The following is a 27,306-nucleotide window of genomic DNA, read 5'->3' as shown; positions in this document are numbered from 1 at the left end:
TAATCACAGGGTTTATTTTCTGTATCCTATCCAAATGTTCCATTCACACAATGCTTTTGATTGTAATCCAGCATGCTTGTGAGTCAACAGAAACCAGTCAACCCTTGTACCATCACTTCATTGCGGCGGTGCTGTTTGTTATCATTCAAGCTCGCTTATTACTCCCTAGCAACTCATACAGGTGTGTCCAGGATCCGCCCCTTATGATGATATGAGTCAGCTCATGTCTGCATGAACAGGTGTGATGCTGTTCTGGCTGTCGGTGTCTGTATCACAAACCAGCTAGTGACACATGAGCTGCAAAATGTTATCACTGCAGTTTCACAACACTCAGTATTCCAGAACTAAGTAATCTCACGTAGGCCACATTTAATGTGCTCAAATACTGCAATCCAATAATGTCCTGATCAAAACCATAGGATAACCTTTCACAGAGACAAAAAGAGCCATCATGATAGTGTTTTAGTGCAGTTTGGATTCAAAGTCTAACACAGAGTAAATGTTTGATTTATTCTTTAGGGGTCATCGTCAAAGTAAGTAAAGTAATAAAATCATAGACAATGAGAATGATTGTGGACACTATCACTGCAAAATGATAAACACACATCATGACATTAAAGCATCTTGGTTTTAAAATTCTTTCAAATATTATTGAAGAAATGAAATGACAAAAAAAGGAGGCTCATTATGAAATAGCCTATTTTGGGAACTGACGACTGAGGCATGGTCATTATGCTGTTTCTGGCTAAGGTCATGTCCTCTGTTATAGTGTCAGGAATTTGGGGGAGTTTAATGACCTGCTAAAGGATTGGCCTTTTCAAGGCTAATTATGTTTATTTATTTATTTTTATTCCAAACAAAGCCTTAAAAAAAGTGAGCAGAGTTTCTGTTTTTCTATTGCTGGATTAACAAGCGTGACAATCCCAGATCCCTGACTCATGCACTACAGCATTTTGTTTTTTGTTTTTCTTGTAAGTTATCTTGAGGAAATGTCTCTTTTACAGTATTGTTCTGCACACTGGAAAGTCTGAAGAACCATCTGTGTGGACAAGAGGTTAATGGGTGACACAGTGTCACTTGCCTGCAGTTAATCATACCAGCTGTCAGGGTTCATTTTTCCTGTTTACTCAGCGCATGATGTCAGTATCAGTGTCTGGAAATGATATCAAATGTGTGAGGTTACAGTATTAGCTGGTATCAGGGTAAGTGTGACTAATTAGACATAATGTTGGAACGTATTTGGATGGTTGAGTGAACTTATTCTTATTCAGCTTTTGCATTTGATTTAGTGACCTTCACATCTGTGTACTAGCAAAGTCCATGATGGATTTGAGACCTGGAAACAAACATTAGGTTATATATTTACTATGAGGTGAACTAAAGAGAAAGTCAACAGCCTGCTTACTTTCACCAGCGTCTCTTCCATGTATATCTGAATGAATCATGCAGACGGAAAGAATAAAGGGTGGCTTCTCCACTGCACGATGACAGATGAGTATTACCAAATCTGACTTAATGAACCATGTCTGCAGCAGTTGCAACACCTTGACTTATCTGATGCAACAAAAAGATTCCAGAGGAATTATCCTGCAGGGTAAAATGTCAGAATATCTAATGACAGAGTACAGAAAGTCCACCATCCCAGTTTTCACTTTATTGCTTTTAAAACAAAAGCTGTTACTAGACTGGTTTTAGACAAACTCTACAAGTTCAGTCTTGCAGTGTCTTTTGTTTGGGTATCATGTATCTCACACACACACACACACACACACACACACACACACACACACAACCCACCTGAGCTTCGATATAGGGTGTGTCTTTCCAGAGTGGGACTCTGGACTTTCGAGAAACATTTATTATCACATATTCATTTTGTGTTGCTTTGCGTTTATAAATGAAACCATATCTCGGTGAAACATTTGCACTACTGCTGAAAATATTTTGCATAGGCAAGCTATGCCAAGTTTGTCAAGCGCAATCAAAAAGTTTGACGTGGGAAACTAAGCGACTGAAAATGGTATGAAAATTCCAGTTTAGGGCGTTGGCTCCTTAAAGTCACCGGCGTCCATGCCTCCCTCCCCCAACTATCTCCTCCTCCCTGTTATCGCATGTCTGAGGGGAAGGTCGGGGAGTAAGTATGTGTCCGTTGGCTATAGGTTAAAACACCAGAGGGCACACTCAATCAGCAAAGTGAACTATTGTCACTTTCTGCTGAAAAAGATAATTGCACACACTTTACGGGATATTTTGTCCTCGTCAGATCTATCTATATTTACTTTTATCACCTATCAGCAAAATAAGATACATCCACATTCCAAGAAGTGATTGCACCTACAAATCTGCACCAACATCTTTTTTAAAACACAGACACTGTAGGTGTCTACCCCTCCCTACTATGCCTCTTTGTCTTTCTCACACCCTTTCACTCTTCAGAGCTCAGGCACAAGTGTCTTCTTCAACACTTCTGGAAAACTAAGAACTCACATGAATTTCATTCTGACCTCAAGAATGTTGAACTCAAGATGATAAATGCTTCATGTAACCACAACCTCCATGCACTCCTCTGGGGATTCAGTGAGCTGATTGCATTGCGTCTTAATTACTGTCAGTACTTGCCAGGCTTTCATTTAAATTTATTTTTGGTCTGTATAAAGGGAGGCAAGGAGCAAACAGGAGGACACAAGGAGCTATTAATTGTGGGAAGAAAAATAGTTACAGTTAACCCTCAAGATCAATAAAGTAACAGGGAGGCTTCACAAGCACACACAAAAACATTTCAAGAATTAAATTCATGGAAAATGTGAATTGTATGGAGCGACTCCACACAGGATAAACGGAATAGCAAAATATATAATGCAAGCCTATGTGATTATTGGAGTCAGGTTAGTCCCCCCGCCTCCCCAGCTCTACTGCGTAAAGTTGGACCTCTACTGTACTTTATAATTCTATCAAGTGGTATTACAACATAAAATACGCACTTTCTGCAGAGTGAAAGGACATGCCCAGCACTTATCTTCCCACACAGGACTGTGTTCGCTTGTGTTTCGTAAACACACCAAGGTGTGGTTTCTTTAGTCCAAAAGCAGCCAGCTTCCGTCTATTCTCAACACACCATTATCTGCGCAACAGGAGACGGGGCGGGGAGAGGCGCAAGGTCTGTCCGCTGTCCGAAAAGCAGAGAAAAAAGACAACGAAAAAGTTATTATTTTAAAAATTTTAAATATAGAGAGCTACCCAAAACAAACTCATAAACAATGAGTCTGTACGGATCCCAGTCAAAACTGCCCATGAGCGGCATGAGCAGAAGTACTTCACGACCGGAGTTGTCGAATTACAGAAACGACGTGTTCGGTGGAAACGGCTTCCAAGGGGAATACCAAGCAGGGGACGGCGGAGTCACCTACACCTTCTCCAGGCACTCCGTGCACGGCGGAGGTGTCGGAGGGCAGAACATGCAAGTTAGCATGGGTGGAGGCGGCGGTGCTATCAGGTAAGTGCCCTGAAATCACCTGTTGCTTTTGAGAGTGGTGGGAAAATTGCCGGTGTATTTGTAATTGTAAAGTGTGAAATGCATACGCATATACGACGGAGAAAAGTAGCCGGGGTCTTGGGTGACGCATTAAAAAAAAGAAAAGAATGGAATTACCTGGGAGAAAGCGAAACTAGTTTATATAGTGTGCAAGGTTTTGTCAGCTGATTACTGGCAAGTTGGGAGCATTTATTTATTTTGATGAAGTAGTTCTTAAATTATATAATTGAACATGTAATCAAGCAGATAACTGTGGGGGGGGTCACTGGAAGCCCACCTTTGATTAGAACAAGCACACATAAAATGGAAACTGCACAGTTGACGTTGGCCTGCATTAGTGGTTAAAACTAGTCTTTCGTCAGTCACACAGCCTCGATCTCCTTACCTGGGTCGTCATTTTCTCATTTCCCCCAGGAATACGTACCCAAGTAATCCTGACGTGTTGCGCAATTTTCCGAGTCACATTGAAACATCCTCCCACTACTGTAATTCATGGTGATGTCAGCACCAAAAACTGTCGAGCTATTTCGCTTCCAATAATGTGGTGGAATAAAAAGAAAAATACTTTGCGGTGGATGTGGTGGAGTTGAAAGATTACAGCGTCTGTTTTTCCCTTTTGCACTAATCGCTCTTTTTTCTCCATAACTACTGTGGACGGGAATAAAATGCAGACTAGTCATTTTTAAGTCCTTTTTATTTCAAGAAAGTTAGATCTGCGTCTGTTCACTTCAGTTTCCGTGAAAAGCAATTCACAGCATCTGTCTTTGAAACTTTGTGTACTCAAAGCATTAAAAATCCCCAGAACCTAGCATTCATTTTCTTCATTTTTACCTCTTCTGCTTATGTTGTTACGCGAGTCGTTTACAATCATGTTAAACAAATTTTCTCTGTGTACATAAAGAAATAAATACTGCTTCATTGTTTTCTGAATAATAATCCTTTCCCCCCATGTGCAGTGCAAATGCTATTCAGCAAAAAGCCGCATTCTTGCAACAACAGTGTCATGAACAGCTGGAAAGAGCCAACATGATTCTCCGGACTGTAAGTATTTTTGGCATATTACGCGGAACCCAACAGATTTGACTTGTGTTTTTTAACCTTTGTTTTGGGGAAAATATCATATAGAATACTAAAAAAAAAGTCTTCTTAATTTAGGTGTGACAGTAGTTTAACACAATTTTGCAGCATGTAAGATGTCAGTGTGTGTTTTATGTGATTTTATAGGGGGGTTCCATGAAGGATGCTGAGAGGTTTTTACTTCTTGCTGAAGAATCCATCGAGCAGCTGAGGAACTGTAGCCAAACCATGAATCAATTGCGTATACCAAATGGTATTTTCAGAAGGTAAAACAGGATGCAGTATGTTTGTCTTTGCAAAGTGCAGGTGTACACTCGTGTGAGTGAGTCTGTGTACTGTGTTGGTTTGCATTTGCATGCATTAATTCATTACTGTGTAGCAGTATGAGTAATCCTGAATACACTTTTGTATATGTATGTGGGTTTAGAGATTACATGCACTTATAATCAGCTTGTGTATTAGTGTTTATTTTAAAAGATTCAAAGTATTTCTTTCTTTCTTTTGTAAAACTCTGCAGCATCGAACAGTTCCAGCACATGCATGGCACTATTGCTCAGCAGCTTGTGGGCAGTGTGACTATAAGACGAAATAGAGGCAGTGGAAGCTTTGAGGGGGGGAAGTTGTTTAATGATGCTATGGGCTGGATTTCCCAACAAAAGGTGAGCCCCGCATGTTCAGAGACAATAAACACAACAAATATATGCTGCATGGTTAAACTCAGCCATGGGATAGACTCGTGATCTCTGCAGAGTAACCCTGCCTTCCTTTCAGGGATCTTTGTGCCACTTTAAAAAATGCAAAAACTTTAGAAATCAGTTGTCACAATTACAGTTTTTGCACACCAATTCCTTCTTACTAGCATCAGAATCCACGTCTGACGCTTTTAGGGTCATCGTGCGAGTTGAGCTGTTTGTTCTGGCTGAATAATTGTAACTCTTTGTGTATGCATGCCTACGTGGGTGCACTAGTGTGCATCATTTTTTATGCAAAAGGAGGAAGGCAAGGTTGTGCTCTTTTTCTATCAGGCTTTCTGACCACTCGTAACTGAAACCATCTGGACAAAACCTGCCAAAACCTGATCCGTGAGTGAAAGAAGCCGAGAGGGGTGTAGGAGGATTGAAACAAAGCAGGGAAGAGAGTGCCAATGATAGACAGGGAGAGAGACAAAGAGAGAGGTAGAAATAAATAGAGCAGGAAAAGAGAGGGTGAAAAAGCTGTGGCTGCAAAAAGTAAGGGAGTGTGATATATGACACCCTTCACTGAGTCAGTTGCTATTGGACAGGGCAGTTTAGCCTATCTCTTAACATGCTCGTGGGAAAATGGCCTCCCCAGACCTCTCACCTCACTAGAAACACACCCTATTATTCATTCAGCTTGTCCAGCCTCACCCTTCTGTGTGTCATAATTCATTTACCTGCTGTCAAAACATATTTTCTCTATCAGTCTATGCATTGCTTTTCTTAAATGGCTAGAAAGCTAGAGACAGATCACCTAATGTGGCCTTGTGCTGCTAGTTAGGCTTTCAGCTAATGTGCTGACATTCCAGTACATGCCTTTGTTGACCTTTTCCTGTTAGACTTTAAACCATGCTGGTTAATGTCAGACCCTTTGTCTGTAGCGTCAGTTAAGTTTTCATAAAAGAAAAAGGGAGTGGCAAAAGAACGAAAGCCTTAAGAGAGAGGCGAGAGAGAGAGAGTGAGAGAGAGAGAGAGAGAGAGAGAGAAAACATTCAAGTAAAGAACAGAGACTGACTTGAGTTGGTTTGCTGGCAGAGCTCCTATCAAAGCTAAGTGCTTTCAACAGGGGGGGAATAGTTGGAATAGTTGCTTAACAATGCACTTAATGATTTTATACTGACACCTAGAGGACCTACAGGGTAGGGTAGGTAAATAAGTCAAGACATGAATTTTACCGTATTATTTCATTCATTTTAATACTTAATAAACCTTCATAGGGCCAAGCATTTGGGTATTCCACATAACACTCTATTTTCCAGTTCAGTGTGTAGTTTAGCATGTTAGATAAACTGTTATTCTTCATCTTATAGCGCATGGTTGAGACCGCTCCATGGGGAGATGACTCCGCTGCCATAGAAAAGCAAATCCTAAGTCACAACAGCTTCCACAGCTCCATTCAAAGGAGCTCAGAAGTGGAACGTGCCAGAGATGAACTGGTAAGTTTTTGTCCTCTGCCTGACCCACGCTATGAAGTTTCTCATAAAGCTTGTGTTTTAGCTCAAAGGTTATTCTTTAAAACATAAAAATGCCATGCCATTCTTTGCATTAGGGGTGCATTAATGGTGCAGAAGAAGAAACTCAGGGGAGGGAGCCAATCTGACAGTTAACTGAATAACAGAAAAATAGATGACTAAATGAATACCATAATGCATCCGTCTTGAGTTACTTAATGTTTTGTTATTAAGTGTTGCATTTGTAGCGTAATGTGATATTATTGTATTGTAAGTTACCCCTTGCTTTCTATGCCCACTGTGCATTAAGTATTTTTGTGGGCATTTTCAAAACGGAGCTAAATTAAACATCTCTTTCTTTAGAGTGCAAATGGTGAAAAGTACCACCTCTCCCTACTGGACCAAGAATGGGAAAGCATGATGGTAAAAAAAACCCAATAATAACAATACTAATAAAACCTAAATAAATAAATAACCTCTTAGAAACATGTTTTAGTTTGTTGGAGTCTTTAGTTTTCACATCATTATCATTATTACAATTTGAAATTTGCTTTGTTTCAGAAAATGTCCCACAGCCGTCTGAATCAGCTGCGTGAGCTTCAGAACATCATCGAGGAGATCTCCCAGGCCATCATTTGGGTGAACGAGAGAGAGGAGGAAGAACTAATCTTTGACTGGGGAGACAAGAACATTGACTATTACATCCCTAAGAAGCAAGAGAGCTACTCTGTGAGAATCGCCTTTTCTTTTTTCCTTATGTCTTGTGTGTTTTGGTTCTCTGGGCATTATGGAGTCCTTACTTTCTGTTTTGTTTCGGTTTGTGACAGAGGCTGATGAGAGACCTGGAGGTGAAGGAGAAAGATTTAAACAAGCTGAAGGTGAAATCAGACAGCCTTCTGGCCAACAGCCATCCTGCCTCTGATAAGATTGATGTAAGGTGTTCTGGTTTCTTTTTCATTTTAATTTCAAACAGTGCATTATTCTGCAGTTTTGTGCTGAGATGTCCATTTGTGCTCACAGGCCTACATGGACACCTTACAGACCCAGTGGAGCTGGCTTCTGCAGATCACTAAATGCATCCATGTTCATTTGAAAGAGAATTCTGCCTACAGCCAAGTAAAAGCTCATATCTACCTCTGGTTTGATTAAAAAAAAGTATATAGCCTTGTATGTTTTTATGTAACCAATAACAAACCTTTATTCCTCAGTTTTTCAAGGAGGCCAATGAGACCTATATGAAGCTACAGAAGCAGCACGAGACAATTCGAAGCAAATTCACTTGTGACAAGAACACACCCCTGGACAAACTCACCGAACTCCTGAAAAACCTGGAGGTATATTTTTGTAGTGCTTGGTTACAATACCACGGGAAAAACCTAAATGTTATTCCTGTACATGCTAAACTCAAACTTTTCCTCTTAAGTGACATGGAAATCATTAAGGCCAGTTTTTTAAAGACTACATGAAAGTATCTAACTTTTATAGCTCAGTTAAGAACTTCAATTTGCTCTCACACAGACAGAGAAAGCACGCATCATGGAGAATAAGAGGCAGGTCCAAAGTCTGGTCAGCAAGTCCAAGTCTATTGTCAGGCTGAAGCCTCGCAACCCCGAGGAAAAGAGCAGCGGCCCGATCATGGTCCAGGCCTTATGTGACTTTAAACAAGACCAGGTAAGATGCATTTTTACACCCACGCACATATGAATAGAATAGAAGAGTTAAATCTTGCAGGTATAATTCAGTATGATCTGCGTGTTTCAGAAAGGTATTATGAAAGGAAATGAGGGCATCCTGAAGGACAACTCACAGCGCAGCAAGTGGCTTGTGACGGGGCCAGGAGGTCTCGACATGATGATTCCCTCGGTGTGCCTGCTCATCCCCCCGCCAAACCCTCTCAGCATCGGAATCGCCACCAAGTAAGAAACATTCAGTCACGTATTGATTTAGCCTGCTGAAGCTCATCTTATTCTTCTGTTCTATAGAATGTGATGCTTTGCTTCATATACAGTACTGGATGCATTGTGGGGCATTTTTTTCTGCAGTTTTGCTTTATCCAGTTCTTCCTTGTGGTGACTTTGTCATAATTCTTTCTACATTTGCAGTTTCTTTTAAAAAGTGACTGTTTGCTTGTGCCGTTCCCCAGAAATGAGCAGTATTATGAAGCCATCATGAGCATCTGGAATCAACTCTTCATCAACATCAAGAGTCTCATTTCCTGGCAGTATTGCCTGAAAGACATCGATTACATCAACTCTCTCACCATCACCATGGTAAGATCACAAAAAACATTAAAATGAAATGTTGCATTCATAATAAGCAAAGTTTCTGTTTGCTCCTGTTTCCATTGTTTCATCGTGCCTGGTGCTGTGTCTAACCCTTCTCAATTGTCCTGCAGCTGTCAAAGATGCGTCCTGAGGAGTACCGCAACGTCATCAAAGGACTGGAGACTCATTACCAGGAGTTCATGCGTACCAGTCAAGGTTCTGAAATGTTTGGGGAAGAAGAAAAGAAATTAATCCAGGGCAACTTTGACAAGGCCCAGGCCCACTATGATACACTGGTCATCCAGCTGCCTGCGTACAGTGAGTTTAAATTCTCTTTGCCCTATTCCTACGAGTGTAACGGTTTGTTACTTTGGATTGTTATGACCTTTTTCTTCTCGTTACAATTGCCTGCTTTACCATGCTAGCAAAGCTGGCTTTGAGCAGCAGATTTAACTATGAATAAAAATTACTTTTATTCATTTATATTAATCTTAATCAGTATTTTGTAATCAGTTTATATTCTGGAGTTTAGCAGTTGTATTAGTCATTATGAGCCATTGTTAAAAGTGTAAAACAAAAATCCAAAACCAAAGACCAGGGTGTATGCTTCACCCATGAATGTTGTATAAGGGCAAACCAGCACAATTCTTTGAAGTTGATTTTTTAAGAAAATAGTGCTTTTATGTCAATAAATTCATCTTTGTCATTCAATAAAGGGGAGAAAGAGACAGAATCCCAAAAAGTGGAAAAGGTCAAGGTGACCAAAATCTCTACCCCAAAACCCAATAACCAGACTGCACCACCGAGCTCCTCCTTAAGTCTCACACTGCTCACTAGTCTGCATGAGCTTCGACGCAGGCTGGAGTTGGCTGAATCCGGTCTTACCAGTCATCTCCACATTCCTCTGGGGGATAACAGTGTGTATGAGTGCTCAGTGCATATTCAGAAGCTCCAGGTAATTTATTCTTATAAAGTATAAATAAAATATACAAAATATAGATAACACTCACATTGTATTACATAAGATAATTTGCAGTCTATTAGCAATGATAGCATCATGAAACCCTCATTTTGAAAGGGAAAAAAAAAGAAATTTCAAGATTTGATTTAACTGAATATCAGATAATATTAATTTCTAGACTATGAACCAAGACCTGGACTCAATTTACGATGAGTACTTGCGCCTCCGAGAGATGATTACAAAGCAGCTGGAAGGGATTCCTGCGGACTCGGAGCAAGCCAAGTTCCTTCGCGCTGAATTAGATGTAATCAGTCAAAAACTTGCAGGCCTGCAGGACCTCCAGTCAACCTACCTTCAGAGGTACGTTATATCCATTCTGTCATGATTGAGTAAATGCTGTTTTAAAAAAAAAAAAAAAAAAAAAAAAAGTGATAAAGTGTAGGAACAGAAGTTGTAGTTGTTCTCACAAGTTCAATATCCTTAACATTATTTTTTAATGTCTTGACTACATTTTTGCAACAGACTATCAGCACTTAAGGCCTTGCTTCAGAGCCTTATCCAGGTCGAGGATATCATTAAAGTTCACGAGGCCCGACTGACCGAGAAGGAGACCAGCTCTCTGGATCCTCGGGAGCTGGAAAACCAGCGCCTCACACTAAAGGTTTGATGCACATTTTATATTTTCACAAGTGTTGTCTCTTGCTTTGCTGGAATGTAATCCTTCTCTGAGCTCCCATCTGTATCTTAGAATTGTATCATCTAGGCGGGCAAGAACAAAAAATACATGAGTAAATAAATAATATCAGCCTATATTCCAGTATCAGTATGTCTGCGGTAGAGTAATATAGGCTACTAATATGGCTTGAATGATGTAAAAATAGTGTATTATTAATAAGCTTTTCAGCTTTCTTTGAAAGCAAGTTGCTCTGAAGGTTATAATTCAGAGCCAGTATTAAATGGCTCATCAGGCTATAAAATGTGTTATAACAATGTTATAATTCTGGTCATTTTTCTGCATGACGAGTTGCTGCCATTTCTTTATGACACATTTTAAATGGCACACTTAAAATTTTTATAGGAGTGTTTTGACATTGCAGCTGCTTTTTTGCATGTAGGGATCGAAATCTACAATCATTTTGCTTGGCTCCTTTTTACTAGCAGTGATCAAATAATAACCAGTTCATTTTGGTGATAAAAACCTGAGATTTTACTTTGACTCAACACTATTAAGAGTTTAGTCTTTTGATACCTTTTTTGTGTGTATGAAATAACCAGATGCCAATGTCTGCTTTTGTCTCAAGTTAAGTTTTTTGTTTTTTGTTTTTTTTTTAATATATCAAAATCATGACATACATTGTCCAAGTGTGCAGCACCAGTTTTAAAAATGTAATGTGGTTTAGATAAATGGTTCTAAGTATTCTTTTTTTGCGTCTGTTATTCTGTATTGTAGCAAATGAAGAGTGATTTGGAACAGAAAAGAGACCTGCTGACATCTATGGAGTCTGAGCTTTCTACAGCAGTGCACTTGAATGGTCAAATTTCTGACTCCTTCCACAAATGCGACATAGATTTATCCAAATACTCAGTCTTGGTGCGTCAGTTGACTGACCGCTGGCGCCGCATCCAATCACAGATAGATAGCAGGTATGGTAGAATTATTCGTCCATGTTCATATTGGTCCAATACTTATTTTTCTGTGTTGCCCATTCATCATTGCTGGTAACAACACTAAAAATATTCTTTCATTCCTTCCACTTCCTTTTCCTTCAGAGTGTGGGACCTGGAGAAGCAGGGGAATCAGTTAAAGCATTATCAGCAGGGCAGCACTTCCCTGGAACAGTGGATAGACAATGCCAGGAGGCGCCAGGACACCCTTCAGACCATTAAGATCAGTGACATCCAGACCCTAATGGACCACCTTAATCAGCAGAAGGTATGTCTTTCTCTGTTTACATCATGTTTATTGTTTTGTATTGTTTTGAACTGGCCTGGTCTGATTTTGACTTGGAAATATCTACTATTTACTGCTATGTGTTTCATGGATTTTGTATTATTCAGCAACAACTCTGTTTGTTTTGTTTTAATGTATAGGCACTTCACAGTGAAATCAAAGGAAAGAAAGAGAAAGTAGAGGATGTACAGAAAAATGCAGACACATGTGCAGCCTCTATAAAGGTCGGTAGTTGAATTTAAAATGCAGTTATACATCTAAAAGTGTGCTAGACTAGACAGCAAAATGAAAGTTTATGTTGCGTTGTATGTTTTCAGGACTATGAGCTGCAGCTGGCTTCTTACAGTTCAGGCCTGGAAACTCTTCTTAATGTTCCCATCAAGAGAACTATGCTGCAGTCCCCTGCTTCTGCTGTCAGACAAGAGGTATGGACGTTGGCCTTCAAACACTTTGCTCTAATCACCTTTTCATATGCATATTTATTAATATTCTAACTTTATGTTTATTGTGAGCATTGCCATTGTTAGTATTGTACATTTGGAAAACAAGTTAGCCGTTGTATATTTTTGGAGTTATTGGTTAATTGCCATTTGTTTGTTGAATTGAACAGTGGATACTTTCTTTATAGGTTTATATAATATAATTAAAGTTACTCCCTTATTTCTTTGTGTCCTTTAAACATGTAATCATTACCAAATTACTCATCATCTGTTCATTTTGTCTCATCAGGCAGGTGACCTACAGACTCATTATATAGAGCTACTTACCCGCTCTAGTGACTACTACAAGTTCTTAGGGGAGTTGCTGAAGAACATGGAAGAGCTGAAGGTGGTTACTGAATTTGCATATTGTTGTTTAAAAACTAGTATTTCTGTTAATTAATGATATTTTAATAATAAATTCTAATATCGAAAAGAATGAATGATAAATTTAAAAAGAGGTTTATGTGAGAGTATGACAGGATGTAACTGATGTGCTTTCTGTTTTCGCCCTTTCTTTCCTCAGATAAGGAACACCAAGATTGAGATGCTTGAGGAGGAACTGAGGCGTCTGAAGGAGGACCTCAATGATCGTAACCAGAAAAACAAGTCTCTGGAGGATGCTATGGCCCAGTATAAGATGGAGCTTAGTCAGTTACAAGATCAAGTCATTTGTACTGAGGAAGTGAAGAGAACCTCAGTAATACAGGTTAATGCTGCCAAGGAGAGCCTGGACAGCACACAGAGCAAGCTTCATGAGCTTAATGATGAGCTGACGCGTATTAAATACCAACTTGATGAAGAAAAACGGAAAAGGAGGCTGGCAGAGGAGCGCTACAACAGCCAACAAGAGGAGTATGAAGGGGCTGTTCGCCGCAGACAGAAAGAACTGGAAGAACTCAGCTGGACTAAGATTGACTTAGAAAAGGCAGTGAAAGACAAGGAACGTGAAGTTGAGAGGATGAAGATGCAGCTGGAGGAGGAGGCAGCACGTCGACGAAATGCTGAATCTGAAATGTCAAAGGTAAGAACACAGTGCACCCAGGAGATTAATCAACTTAAGCAGACATACGAGACAGAGATCCACGTTACCAAGACCACAATCCTGAAAGCCTCACAGCAGAAAGAAGAAGACGCAACAGAGCTGAGGCTGCAACTTGAAAGACTCGCTGCTGAGAAGAGAGATGTAGAGGAGGAGCTGAGGAGACTGAGGCAGGCGATTGCTATTACAGAGGAGCAGAAAAGCAGGGCAGAACAGGAGGTCAACCAGCAGAGGGCCTCAGTGGCACAAGAGACTAGGGTGCGCAGTGAGCTGGAGGTGCAGCTGATAACACTCAAGCAGCAGAGAGAAGAGAATGAGCTCAAGTTGAAGGAATCCACCAGAAACAATCAGGAAAAGTCCCGGGAAATCAGCGTCCTAACATTTAACCTGGAGGAAGAAGGGAAGAAGCGGAGAGCTCTGGAGTTGGAAATAAATCACCTGAAACAAGCTGGGGCAGAGCTGAAGACAAAGAACACTTCATATCAGGAGACAATTAACAAACTGAAAGTGTCTGAGCAGGAGATCCGTATCACTCGAGTGGAGCTGGAAAAGCAGGCCAGTGAGAAAACTAAGGCTGAGCAGAATTATGCCAGGCTGCAGAGCCGTGTCAGGGAACTTCAAAGCTCTCTGGATGGGAAAGAAGCTGAGCTGGCAAAGCAGAAGCAGGCAACTCAGGAGGAGTTCACTCGTAGAAAGCGAATGGAGGCTGAGTTGGAGAGGATGACACATACTTGCAGAGAGCATACCACCACAATTAGCTCGCTAAAATCAATTCAGATAGAGGCTTCCACCTCTGGGAGAAAGTATGAGCAGGATCTCAAGGCTCTTCAGGAGGCTCTGGATAAGAGTCTGAGGGATCACAAAGCTACAAAGGAGGAACTGGCAAGTGTAACAGCTGAGCTGAAGATACAGAAACAGAAGCTCCAGCAGGAATTGACCCGTATTCAAGAACTAAACCTGCGTAATGAAAGCCTTTATAAGACTATTGAGGAGAAGAGCCGCCAACTTAATGAGTATACCACAGAGATTGAGAAGCTAAAGACTCTGACACAGAACCTCACAAAGGAGAGACTGAAATTGGAGGAGGAGCTGAGAACCGTTAGACAAGAGAAAAATGAGATGAAGCTCAGCAAAGATGCTATTGATGGAGAAAGTGCTACTCAGATTTCAGCCTTGCATGTCCAACTCCAGAGTAGCATCAAGAGGACGTCAGAGCTCCAGGGTCTCATCAATGACCTAACCAACGAGAGAGAAAAGCTTAAATCGGAAATAAACAAATTCCAAAAGCAGTCAATTGAGGTATTTTTGATTGTACTGACGGATCATTACCAATCATCACATCTAATGATAATAAGCGCTCCTTGCATGACTTGGTATACATGCAATAAAAGTGAGCCTGATATCAGAGTAGCCGTCTATAATTTGTGATTTGCCTCTTTTAGCTTAGCATTTTTGCATGTTTTTACTTACTTACAAAATAGCTATGCATTTCATTTACCCATTCACTTATGGCACTTATGAACTTCATTCTTACCATTAAACAGTTTAACACTAACATGCTGGTATGCACAAATATGTACGTTAGTTCAGACAGGTCTAACAAATGAAGGAAATGTAATTTAATCTAAATTGTTTGTATTCTATATGTGGGAAAATGTCTTGCATACATGACAATATACTTTCTTATCTCTTCACAGACTTCGCTTGTGGTGCAAGAATCCCAAAGCAAATACAGTGAGCTGCTGCTGGAGAAGGATAGTTTTCTGTCCAGGATTAAACTGTTGGAGCAGGACAAGACTCGTCAGCTGCGGTTAGAAGAGGAGCTCAATCGCATCAAAGTCACACTAGAGTCTGAGCGTCGAAACAAACAACAGCTGCAGGAAGAGAAAAATTCAATTTTCAAGGAGCTAAGCACTATAAAGAGCCAGTATGAGCTGAAAAGTTCTCAGATTAGGCAGTGCGAGTCAGACAGAGATAGAGCCGATCGAGAGAGGCTTTCCCTCAAGAGCGAGATCGAGAGGCTCATGAGGGAGCTAACGAGTATTGAAGAAAGGTACAAGAGCCGTCTGTTGAGCTCAGAGAAAGAGGCAAAAGAGCTGGCTCTCAAGAAGGAGTCCCTGGAAAGAGAAATACGCAGACTGCAGCAGAGACCCAACACTCTGAATATGCAGACCCAGACAGATGATAAGGTCCAAACCATTGATCCTTCAAAGCTTCTGTTTGACAGCGTGCGCCGCAAGGTTACAGCCCATCAGCTTTGCGACTGTGGTATCATTAGTAAAGCTACTCTAGATGAACTCCTAAAGGGAAGACGGACAGTGAGCGAGGTAGCTGCAGACATCCAGGTTAACCTTAAGGGCAGTGGCATCATTGCTGGTATGACATCTACTTCTCAAAGGAAAATCCCGTTCACTGAAGCCAAAAACAAGAATATGCTCAGCCCAGAGAGTGCCCTTAAGCTTCTGGAAGCTCAGGCAGCAACAGGCTACATAGTGGATCCTGCATTTAATGAGAAGATGCCTGTGGATACCGCCTGTTCAAGAGGGATTGTAGACACGGAAGACAGAGATACCTTGTTGAAAGCTGAAGCTGCTAGCACAGGTTTCAAAGATCCATACTCTGGCAAAGTGTTATCTGTGGGTCAGGCTTGCAAACAAGGCCACATAGACAAAGAGACAACCATCCGCTTGCTCCAGGCTCAAGAGTCTGTTGGGGGTATACTGGATCCTGTTTTGGGTGTCTTCCTACCAAAAGATCTGGCCTTGGACCGCAATCTTATTGACGAGGACCTCTACAGGGCTCTGACTAAAAAACCAACCTGCTATCTGGATCCAACAACTGGACAGAAGACAACTTACAATGACCTTCGGATGAAGTGTACAGTGGAACCTGTTTCTGGCTTGCTTCTGATCTCTGGTCCAGAAAAACCCTTGACAGTGAAAGGTCTCCGTGGTGAAGTCTCTGTCTCGGAACTCATCGAATCTGAACTTCTGGATGAAACTGACTTGCAGAAGCTCAGTCAGGGCAAACTCACTAGCAGAGATATTGAAGACAAGCTAAAGACCTATCTCCATGGCTCTACCTGTATTGCCGGGATCTATGATGAAGCCAATGACAGAATACTACCTTTTTATCAGGCAATGAAGGAGGGTCTGCTTATGAGAGGCACCACGTTGGAGCTTCTTGAGGCCCAGGCTGCTTCTGGCTTCATAGTTGATCCAGTCAACAATGTTTTCTTGACAGTGGAAGACGCCAGCAAGAGGGGTCTGATAGGGAAGGAGTTTAAGAACAAGCTGTTGTCTGCAGAGAAGGCAGTAATAGGATACAGAGACCCAAACACAGGAAAAACTATATCCCTCTTCCAAGCTATTGAGAAAGATCTTATTGAGAAGGGTCATGGAATCCGACTGCTCGAGGCTCAGATTGCCAGTGGTGGGATTATTGACCCCAAAGAGAGCCATCGTATTGATGTTGCTGTTGCCTATAAGAGAGGATACTTTGATGAGGAGATGAATGAAATCTTATCTTATGAAGGGGATGACACAAAAGGATTCTTTGATCCTAATACCAAGGAAAATCTGACATATCTTCAGCTGAAGGAAAGGTGCATCAAAGATGAAAAAACAGGTCTATTACTGCTGCCACTAAGAGACAAGAGAAAGCCCCAGAAGACGCAGGAAAGCCGCACAAATGTCCTACGCAAGAGGCGGGTTGTAATCGTTGATCCAGACACTGGGCTTGAAATGTCAGTGAGGGAGGCCTACCACCGTGAGCTGATTGACTACGATACTTTCCTGGACTTGTCAGAGCAGGAGTGTGAGTGGGAGGAAATAACTATAACAGGGTCAGATGGCGCTGCACGCTTGGTTATAGTAGATAGAAAAACTGGAATCCAACATGATATTCAAGACTGCCTAGAGCGTGGTGTCATTAACCAGAGCACTTTGGATAAGTATCGTGCTGGAACAATGACCTTGACCCAATTTGCTGACGAAATTGCCAGCAGAAGCAGCAGCCTTGAAATGACCATTGCAGCCAGCAATGTTGATGACATGATCACCTGCAGCAGCCCCACCCACACAACACCATCTTCTCCTACTGTCCGTAAACGCTTCAACAGTATATCTATTACAGTCTCTCCCCCTGAGATGTTTGATGACCACAGCCCTGTGGGGGCTATATTTGACACAGAGACCTTGGAGAAAATAACTGTTAGTGAAGCGCTTAGAAGAGGCATAGTTGACACTCTTACAGCACAGAGGTTGCTGGAGGCCCAGGCATGCACAGGTGGTATCATCAACCCTGCTACTGGTGAGAGACTGTCACTGCAAGATGCTGTCCATCAGAGCATCATTGATGAAAGCATGGCCAGTAAACTGAAACCTGCCCAGAAAGCTTATGTTGGCTTTGAGGATGTGAAGACTAAAAGAAGGATGTCTGCGGCAGAAGCAGTCAAGGAGACATGGCTGCCTTATGAGGCTGGCCAGAGATTTTTGGAGTTTCAGTACCTGACAGGGGGCCTGATTGAACCTGGCACTGGACGTCGCGTCAGTATTGAAGAGGCTATCCGCAGAAAATGGCTAGATGGTCAGGGGGCCCGGAAGCTTCAAGACACTCGGAACCACCAGAAGAACCTGACCTGTCCCAAGACTAAACTGAAAATATCCTACAAAGAAGCCATGGACAGCTGCATGGTGGAGGAAAGCAATGGCATGAAGATGCTGCAAGCCTCATCTGTGTCTACCAAGGGAATCAGCAGCCCTTACAATGTCTCTAACCCAGGATCTCGCTCTGGCTCAAGGGCTGGGTCTCGTACCGGCTCGAGGAGTGGATCACGTAGAGGCAGTGTGGATTACACCTCTACTATGACCTTTACATCCAGCAGCAGTACCATTTATAGTTCTAACACACACTTTTAATTCACTCCACAGAATGATAATAATTAATCACATAAGAGTAGCATGTCTTTTGCAGTTTGCTTGTTTGCTTTTTTTTTTTTTATAACCATTTTTAAAAAAAAACAAAACAAAAAAGAAGTATTGTACTTAAAAGATTGGGGAGGTGTTTTGTTTTTGTTTTGTTTTTTATTTTTTTTAGACCTTTTTTGTTTGCAGGTTGTAATGATAAGTTTCAATATTAGATGCTGAGTGCTATTTACACCTTTATCACAATAGATTTTTAGTAGATATAACCTTATTTCAGTTCATTTTACTACATGATGACTTTTTATAACAATATATAATAAATGCCTGTTGATTTCATCTTTAACGTGACCTCTGAATAAATTTCGCTTTAGTTGTGTTGTGTGAACATGACAGGTTAATTCATGCATTATTGAAAGAACATTTGTTGTTGTTGTTAATTGGAAATCCTGAGGCTTAGCAATATATGTTTTACATTGCAATACAACATATTTTACATTGTAACTGTAGAAAATTGTTGCTACTAAAATGCTGTTGCCCGCTATCAAAATAAAGTTGTTACAGAATTTTACATGCCTTTTTGTCCTGGTTCATTTAAATTAGCTGTTGCGTGTATGAGGAGAAGATAGCTAGACAGCATTGTTTATAAGGATGACTCTGATTGTAATGCTAAAGTTGTTCTGGGATCCCTGTTTAAATGCAACTCACTATATTACCCTTGATCTTACACAGATTGAGAGTGAAGTTTCACTCTTCAGTTGATTGATGGTGGCTTGAAATATCTGTTAATAAACTACATAAATAAATAAAAACATTGCATAAGATATCATGAAAGATCCATGATTTACCTTCTGAAGGAGGTTGATTTGGATCACTGGAGATCCTCATATGTGTAATTTGAACTCGGTCTATGTTAATGTAATAAAGTGACTATTCTAAAAAAAAAAAAAAAAAAAAAACTAACGGTTTGAATATTCGTAATACACCTGTGAACTACTGAGGAAATAAAATGTACCTTTATGAAACATTAAAAAGTTGTTGCCTAATTTAAACTTACTTATATATTAAAGGTTTTAAACGATAGGTTATAATTTCTTACAATTATATATTTCATTATGTCATGAATATGTATTTACTTGTACAGCAGCCATATGAAAGGTGATTATGTGGGTGTGGGATGGCAGGAAGTTAAAGTCTGTGTATGAGTAGTGAGGGTGAGAACAAACAAATGGAAGGGGGCAGAGGGAGGAGGCCAAAGCGAGGGGAGGTAGGTTGAAAGGGGAGGGAAGAAGGCAGACACCCACGGCGGAGCGGTAGGAGGACTATCCCATGCCAGGACTTGTGGCGGCTGCAGCGGTAGCCTGGACTAGAGGAAGTGTTTTGGAGGCATAGGAGAAATAGCAGCAGCAGCTTTTCCCTTTTTTTTCAGGATACGAGCAAGATTTTATTTTATTACCAGCAGTGACAGAAAGGAGCGAAAGGAGCCCCTGGGTCCAAGCAAACTCCGAATAGCCACAGAGCGCATTCCAGCAGAGGAAAATGAGCCTCCCAGCCCGCAGTAAGCCTGTTTGACGGCTGAGGGCTCTTTGAGACTCCGGACTTTATCATATTCCTTTTCTTTCTACAGCTTAAACTTGCTTAAAAAAGGAGGAAAAGAAGACTCACCCCGAAAAAAAACAAGTCGTTGCTTTCACTTTAAAAAGGTAAGGCATGTTACCCGAAACAGTTCGCCAGAAGAAGACAAGAGTTTTAACTGGGGCTGGTCAGCGCTTTAAAAAGCGGGATGAGACTTCCACTCTGTGGAGAACTTTTCAACAGTCACACTGCAGTGAGGTCGTCCACAGAGTAAAACAGGGCAATGCTTTGTATTTACTTTGGCTAGAAACAGGGTGTGCGTGTGTGCGCGCTCTGGTGTAAAAATTCTGAAAACAGGCAAGCGAGTCATTCATTCTGATCAGATTTTTTTAATGTCTTTATTTTTACATCATGTTTTTAAATAGAACTATTTAAATGCCTTTTACTGAAACTTCCTAAAGTCAGGCTTAGTAGTCTTTTTAGCTTTTAAACGTTTACCCCAGTGGATTGTATTCTGCAATAGCTATAATTTGGGGTTCCTTGCTGTTGTGGGCTATGGTCTGCTGAAGACCTTTTATAATGTGAAACATATGGGACTATGAAGGACTTGCGTCCAGTAGTCCAGAAAGCTTCAACAGAGATAGGGCCTACCTTTCTGTTTGGGGTGTTGTACTCGTGAACAGGTATTCGAGAGACATGACTGATTAAGAAAGTTTGTCTTTTTTCTCTCTGTCTGTCTTTTGAGCTAGAGCTGCTGCATGGTATGTGCAGCCTTAAGGCTATGATTCTCAGACAGCCATTGTTGATGACATGCACAAGTGTCCTTACATGATAGCAGGTACAGAGTCTACGTCTTCCTGCGTTTACACCCTCTTGCAACTAGTTTGTGAGTTGTTGTGAGCATTTTACAGGCTGAACTCTTCCAAGATTTGGTTTAATTTAGAGTTGCATGACTAATATCTAACCCTCCAGGCGAAAAGAAATGAGTCAGAAACACAAAGAGTTATTATTATTATTTTGCATGACTGGTAACAGGAGGCACTTAGAAAGGGCTGGCAGAGCAACACATGAATGGGGATCCCGATAGTGTAGTTTGGACAGGTGGGTTGGCAGAGGGTTGGGACTATGTACTGTAAGCAGAACACTGTGATCCCAGCAGCAGACAGAGCAGTGGGGCATTTCATTTTGTCACAGCACCACTCTTTGTACATGTGCAAGTCATTAAACAGAGAGGAGACCTGGAGTATGAAAGCAATAAAGTGGCAAAAATTGTTTTAAAGAAAAAGAGAGGGTGGCGGGGATAGAAAAAGGGAGAGTGCTAACGTAATCCATTCTGGAGCACATTCCACGCTGACCCTGGGATTGAAAATGGTAATTAGGGACTGCTTTAGGAGCCTTCTGGGTGCACAGATTTGCTCAGAGCCAGGGCTGTCATTTTTATTTCCTTCAAAATGCCTCGTGAAAATGTGAGACAAATACATGCTAGAGTTCCAGAGTTACAAAATAAACGTACTAAAAATACTCCGCATCCACGTCTGTGGCTTTTTTCAATAGTTCTCAGGGCTTGTTTATTTCAGTCCTTCAGCAGTGAATGGGTGTCAAAGCCACAGCATAAACATACAGAGCCCCTGACAGGAAAAGGCCAGAACAAACTGTGGCCTTGTCCTTCTCTGGGCTCTTAAAGCCTGTCATGTCTCTGTGAGCATGTTATTCCACAGCATGGTGCCACACTCACGCCAAGTATGAATACATGGCGGTTTTCGAATGGTGAAGCTGATGGTATCAGAGTTATTAGAAGGCTGTTAGATGTAATCGCTAAATATTATCAGGAGACTCCAGCCACACGACAGAGGGAGAAAAAAACAAATGGGTTCTGCTTGCTGGAGAGGGCAAAGAAAGAATTAAAGCTAAATGCAGTGTAGGAAAACATTTTTGTCCGGCAGCAGCCTGCAGCCAGACTTCCTGAAGCATTTATGGCACTTTAGGTGTTACTCAGGTTTGCAGACAACAGCTTCAAAGGCTGTTAATCTTTCCAAATTCTCCCAAAGAGACAGCAGTGTTATGCATGTGTACCTGCTTTTTCCATAGGTATTTAATAGAGGACTTCTGCGTGCTGGGAAGTTTTGAGGTTTATCACATCAACTTTGGCTGAGGCAGCGCTCACTCTGTACCAGATAAAGCAAGCTTGATGATTTTTTTTTTTCATTTCAGTCCCATCATTTCAGTTTAATTGACCTGTGAAAATATTCGAGTTGTCTCAGAAATGGAGGTTGTTGCCGCAGCATGTCAATCACAGGACTGAAGTTTGAGCCAACAGAACCAATTTGGGAGTGTGAATGGGGGAAGGGTTGCCCTGATTGCTTTCATATGTGCGCTGTTTTTTTTTTTTTTGTTTGTTTCGCTCCGTCTCATCTTGTTTCTTAGTGATTTGCAAGCTATCCGCTTGATTATGCATTGGGGAATTTAGTTAGGTAATACCGATTTGTTTTGGATTCTAATAATGGCTTGTAATGGAAATGTGTCATATTTTCAATAGGCTTTTACAAGCAAGAAAATAATGCATTGATTAGTTCAGAAAATCGCATATCCTGCACAAATTTTAAAGCTTAGGGTTTATTTGTCATTGTAGCAGTGATGTTTTCAGAAAAAAAAAAAATGCAGCATTCACCCTAAACTTGAAAATTACATTTTTCTTTCTTTAATCTCAACAAGCCTATTTCTTCTGCTAGTTTGTGCACATATTACGTTACATATTAAATTCACTAATGGAAAATCCAGTTAGGGATACTGTAGACAGCTTAATCACAAAGTTGCACATAAATCAGTTTAGTTGCCGAGGCTCTGCAGAGTCTTATTATTTGTGAGTGACAAGTATGTAAAGTTTTTGCCAACTCTTGTTATCACAATAGACTTTAAAATAAACAGCCATGAGGTCATTGCTCACATGATCAGGCTGTCATTTAACCCACAGGGCTTGCCCATGTCTGGATACAAAGACGGTCCTCATTGGTTTTTATGCCCTATTCCACGATGCCGCTTCTTTTATCTCATGGTTCACCTGCTCGTGCAGAGTGGAAGATTCCATGTGATGGCCAGGTGACGGGTGTGGCCCATTAAAGAGGCCTTCATCCCAGCACGCTTCACCGTACACTCCTCAACATTTCATTACTCATAAAGGAACGTTTGATTAATTCAATTTCAGCAAGGTTCCAGGTAAGAAAGGCATTTGGAATGAGTCGTAAGTGATGGTCATGCGTGTGTGAACGTGGCTGACAGCAGCAATGCAGCCTAATCAAGCACCTACCTGCAAGGGTTGGAGCTTGGGGAGCCAGACACACCCTAATCCCCCAACATCCTGACCTTAGTAAACCTGTTGCAGCTTGTTCACCGTAAAACCTGGCAACCTCGAATCTCTCTCCGTCTCCCGCACTCCTCTACCAGCCTTGCTCTCACAGTGCCATGGGTGGGCTCTGGATTTGAGTTCCTTGGTACTGCTTATTCTGTCTTTGTGAGCTAATGCTGTGCCTCAAACCAGGAACAAAAGCAGTCAGTGCAAATTAAAGACCAATTATCTTTAGTGCGTGCTGGGGCAAGCTGCTCTCGGTGGACTGAGTGAAGGGTGGGAGAATTGAGAGGAAAATGCCGATTACTGCAGTGCCGCTACACATGAATGTTTCATATGAAAAATCGAATACTACTTAGAAGTTCTGTCACGTGTTATGTCATTTTTAGATACTGGCTACATTTGCACATCTTTAGAGATCCACCCATTTGAACTGGGTGGAAACCTTTCCTTTTTCACTCTGTTTAGTCTTATTCAATTTGGTGGTATAATTAAAAATTTATTAGTTTTTTGTTGGAAAATGTGCAGATTTTTTTTTTTTTTTAACTTTTGAACAAAGCCAGACTAAAGCTTCATTTTTTTTACTTTATGAACTTAAAAGCTATGTCTCTAAAGAAGAAGGGAACACGTTAGAGTTATGCTTTAAAATACAATTATACTGCTTCTTGCAGAAAATTGAGCCAGTATCATTCTTTGGTTAAGTTGATACCTCTTCCACACAGTTAGCACAGTACTTTGACACTTTCAAAATATTACGGGGCCTTCTTCCCATTGCCATGCCCTTGATGCAGAGCCTAAGTCCTGGCCTTTCTGTTCATTAATTTCCCATTAGTCAACAGTTTTTCCTTAAAGTCACTAGGGAAATAAACTAACCCGGTCATTAGCTTCAACGACCTGAGGACCTGAGCGCCTCCTCCAACAACACACACACTCACAAAAACACAGCACAGTCCCTACCAGTGATGACCTCTTCACATGGCCTCTTTCATTCCGCTCTGAGGGTTCATTTAAGCCATGGCTACACTGTCCCTGATTTATGGCTCCCTCACTGTGCCCGTTCAAAGTGATGGGCTGTAGCCTGCAGTCGTCTCAGAGTTAATTAATGGACGCATTCTCGACAGGATCGTTTAATCACAACAAACAACTGGGTTCAGTCAAGAAGAGCGATGATGATATCTTTGGCAGCTTTAGCAATGTGCTTCTGTTTTTGTGAGTGTGCTTGTGAAAAATTGAATATAAGATTCAGATTCTGTTGAACAGTAGTCTCTTACAAATGCAAGACAGGAGTATAAATCATTTCTTAACCCGGGATTTGGTTTCATTTACAGACAGTTTTCTGTTTATAAAATTTAACATAACACAGTTTTCCAAAAAGAAAAAAAATCTAGATCTCAAATCTTAGTTAATTAACTCTTCACTGATAGGAAATTAAATTGAAAGACAGATCAGTACTGGCTTTAATTTAAAATGTAAGAGCACATGAAGAACGAAAGAAACAAAGCTTAAGAATTGAAGACTTTAATTAATCAAAAACGTAATTTTTGGAACGATTTTACTCCCTTTTAATTTGAAAATTTCTTGTCACAAGCAGGAGACAGAATTCCGTAACCAAGCTGGATTTAGGTTTTCCACACTAACTTATGACTATGAGGTCAATTGGCAACAACTTGCTACTCTCTCGCTGCTGAGCTGTACAAAGTGACAAAGAGGCCGTACTAAGATACCGAGATAAGAGAGCAAGAGAAGAGTCTGTGGGATGTGTTGAGTAGCAGTGGGAGACTGGCTCTTCCTAGACCACCATAGCAGGAAGTTCATGGCCATGAGGTCACAGGGACACGCCGTCACTCAGGGATTTACAGAAACTGGTTTCAACCGGAGTTCTTTGAAAGTTTTCTTTGTCTTTGTCATTGTTGCTGTGGATCACTGACTGCGGTTCCTAGATTGCTCATGTCCAGTCTTCTCCTGTGTGTCTTTTTGCAGTCCAGAGAAGTTAATTATCTGTCGTGCTCAAAAGGTTAAAAAGATTGCGATATGTTGTATTGTCTAAGAGAGTATACTGTAGTATCTGTGGCACACACTGCTGACCGTTGCTGTGTAAACACAGTATGCTGTGTCATACAATCTGGCATTGAAGTCACTCCCTAAAGTTATCTATGAGAACATGTACACAATGACACAAGCTGAGGACTTTGAGCGTCAAATATTGACCTGAGTCACCTGCAGTGCTGTGAGACTGAAAGGCTTTTTCCTCCTGTGTCTCTGCTTGGATATTTTTTAACAGGAAAGCCAAAGATTCATAATGGAGGAGGGATATGAACTCGACCTTACGTATATCACAGAGCGCATCATAGCTGTGTCCTTCCCCCGGGGGTGCTCCGAGGAGATCTACTCACACAACCTGAAGGATGTCACGCGTATGCTCAAGTCCAAGCATGCAGACAATTACCTGGTCAGTGCCGGTCCATTTGCTGCTTTCCCCTGGAAAGTGCTGTAACTGTGTTGAAAGTGTTGAAAGGTGGTGGGCTTTGATGTAATGTTGACTTGATCCCAGAGTGATTTCATGCATTTGTAAGAACTCTTGTTAAGGAAGAATGCAGAAATCTTAGAGACAACATTTTAAGACTTGTGCTTTGTTGTGTTATGTTTTCTTTAGATCATAAACCTGTCAGAGAAAAGACAAGATCTCTCTAGAATGAACCCAAAGGTAAGGCATCTGGCATTTACTTCAAATAGCGCAACTGTACACCTCTGTCAGTCTACTTGATTAACTCAGGCTAGTGAGCTAATGTGAGCAAGATATTATTGATTTGTAAAGCATAGGGACAGAGGATGATGAGTGTGTATGTGTGTGTCTAATGGTGTTGTTTTTAGACCCTGGATACAGGTTGGCCTGACCTGCATGCTCCACCTTTGGATAAGATCTGCACCATTTGTAAGGCCATGGAGAGCTGGCTCAATGCTGATCCGCTACATGTGGCTGTTATACACTGCAGGGTGAGCACCTACAGAACCTTTATACAAATATAATATTGTAAAACATAGAACAGTTTAAGACTAAGTGTGATTCGATCAGATTCGGTTAACATCTACTGAACTGTCTGTCATGAGAATGTGGTTTTACATGTTTGCTGAATCTGGGTAAGTGCAAACCAGTGAAACAAGAAAGGAAAAACACACAATAAGCAGAAAACAGTTATGTGAAATAAACAATGTGGTTCTGCAGTGTGGTGCAAAAGTCACAAGGCACCTGTTCATTTTAATGCTTTGCTATGGGAAACAGTGATTTATTGGAATATGTGCAAAAATGCTTGGAAATACAATATATAGACAAACAAATAAACAAAAAACAGAGTTTGTGCAGTTCTTACAAACTTGAATGTCAGCAAGTTGCTACGACCACCTTTATTCTTTGACACAGCCAGAATTCGATTGGGGAAGATTTCTTCTAATTTCTATTACTGGTCCTCAGGAATAGTTCTACAGGCATCTTGAAGGACATTCAAAGTTCATTTTTGGATGTTCTTAATCAAGATGATCCCAAACTGTTTCAGTAATATTGAGGTCGGGGTTCTGGGGAAGTGACTCCATGACTGATAGTGTTCCATGTTGTATTTTTCTATCCAGGTATGCTTTTACTGCATTTACAGTGCGATAAAGCATAATCAGATGCTTTCCAGATGGTATTAGATAATTGATCAAAATCTGATGAATCAAAATCTGATGGTATTTTTCTGCAGTCATAATTTCATCAATTTTGGTAAGATCCCCAACACTATTGGCTGAAATAGAGCCTCATACCCTGAAAATACCTCCGCCGTGCCTCATAGATTGCTGTAAACACTCACTCCACAGCAGTTTGGTCACCTCCGTACAACAGATGAAACTAAAAATCTCAAATTTGCCCCTCATTTTCTGTTAGGTTGTTGTGTAATTTGGCACACCTCAGCCTTTTTTCTCTGTTTGCCTTAATTA

At 41.0% G+C, this 27,306-nt stretch overlaps 2 protein-coding genes across 3 annotated transcripts in view; both read left to right on the top strand.

The window, feature by feature from the left end:
* The first annotated feature begins 3,046 nt into the window (after positions 1-3,046).
* dspa (desmoplakin a) lies at positions 3,047-18,987 on the top strand. 2 transcript variants are annotated; one of them, XM_085438294.1, is made up of 24 exons: positions 3,047-3,493; positions 4,489-4,573; positions 4,757-4,875; positions 5,127-5,268; positions 6,657-6,782; positions 7,161-7,220; positions 7,359-7,526; positions 7,625-7,729; positions 7,818-7,913; positions 8,006-8,131; positions 8,316-8,468; positions 8,559-8,713; positions 8,941-9,067; positions 9,193-9,379; positions 9,778-10,016; positions 10,201-10,382; positions 10,545-10,683; positions 11,473-11,666; positions 11,793-11,955; positions 12,114-12,197; positions 12,291-12,398; positions 12,703-12,801; positions 12,979-14,793; positions 15,192-18,987. In XM_085438294.1, the coding sequence occupies exons 1-24, from the start codon at positions 3,258-3,260 to the stop codon at positions 18,411-18,413; spliced, it is 8,130 nt and encodes a 2,709-aa protein (XP_085294420.1). In that variant the 5' UTR covers positions 3,047-3,257; the 3' UTR covers positions 18,414-18,987. The 2 variants fall into 2 exon arrangements, with proteins under 2 accessions (XP_085294420.1, XP_085294421.1); XM_085438295.1 differs by having other exon boundaries at positions 3,052-3,493; positions 12,979-13,476.
* Positions 18,988-19,723: 736 nt separating this feature from the next.
* tns3 (tensin 3) overlaps positions 19,724-27,306 on the top strand; it is a 32,773-nt gene continuing 25,190 nt past the window's right edge. Inside the window, exons 1-4 of the mRNA XM_085438209.1 lie at positions 19,724-20,119; positions 25,616-25,783; positions 25,988-26,038; positions 26,206-26,328. Coding sequence (XP_085294335.1) covers positions 25,634-25,783; positions 25,988-26,038; positions 26,206-26,328 — 324 coding nt within the window. The 5' untranslated portion in view covers positions 19,724-20,119; positions 25,616-25,633. The remainder of the gene's footprint in view (positions 20,120-25,615; positions 25,784-25,987; positions 26,039-26,205; positions 26,329-27,306) is intronic.

The sequence above is a fragment of the Copadichromis virginalis genome, linkage group LG18, assembly GCF_057382275.1.
Source record: "Copadichromis virginalis isolate Kocher_CV1m ecotype Utaka linkage group LG18, C_Virginalis_male_GT1.1, whole genome shotgun sequence".
NCBI classification, from domain to species: Eukaryota; Metazoa; Chordata; class Actinopteri; order Cichliformes; family Cichlidae; genus Copadichromis; species Copadichromis virginalis.
Note: the sequence above shows the minus strand (reverse complement) of the source record. Positions and strands in the feature narration are given on the sequence as shown.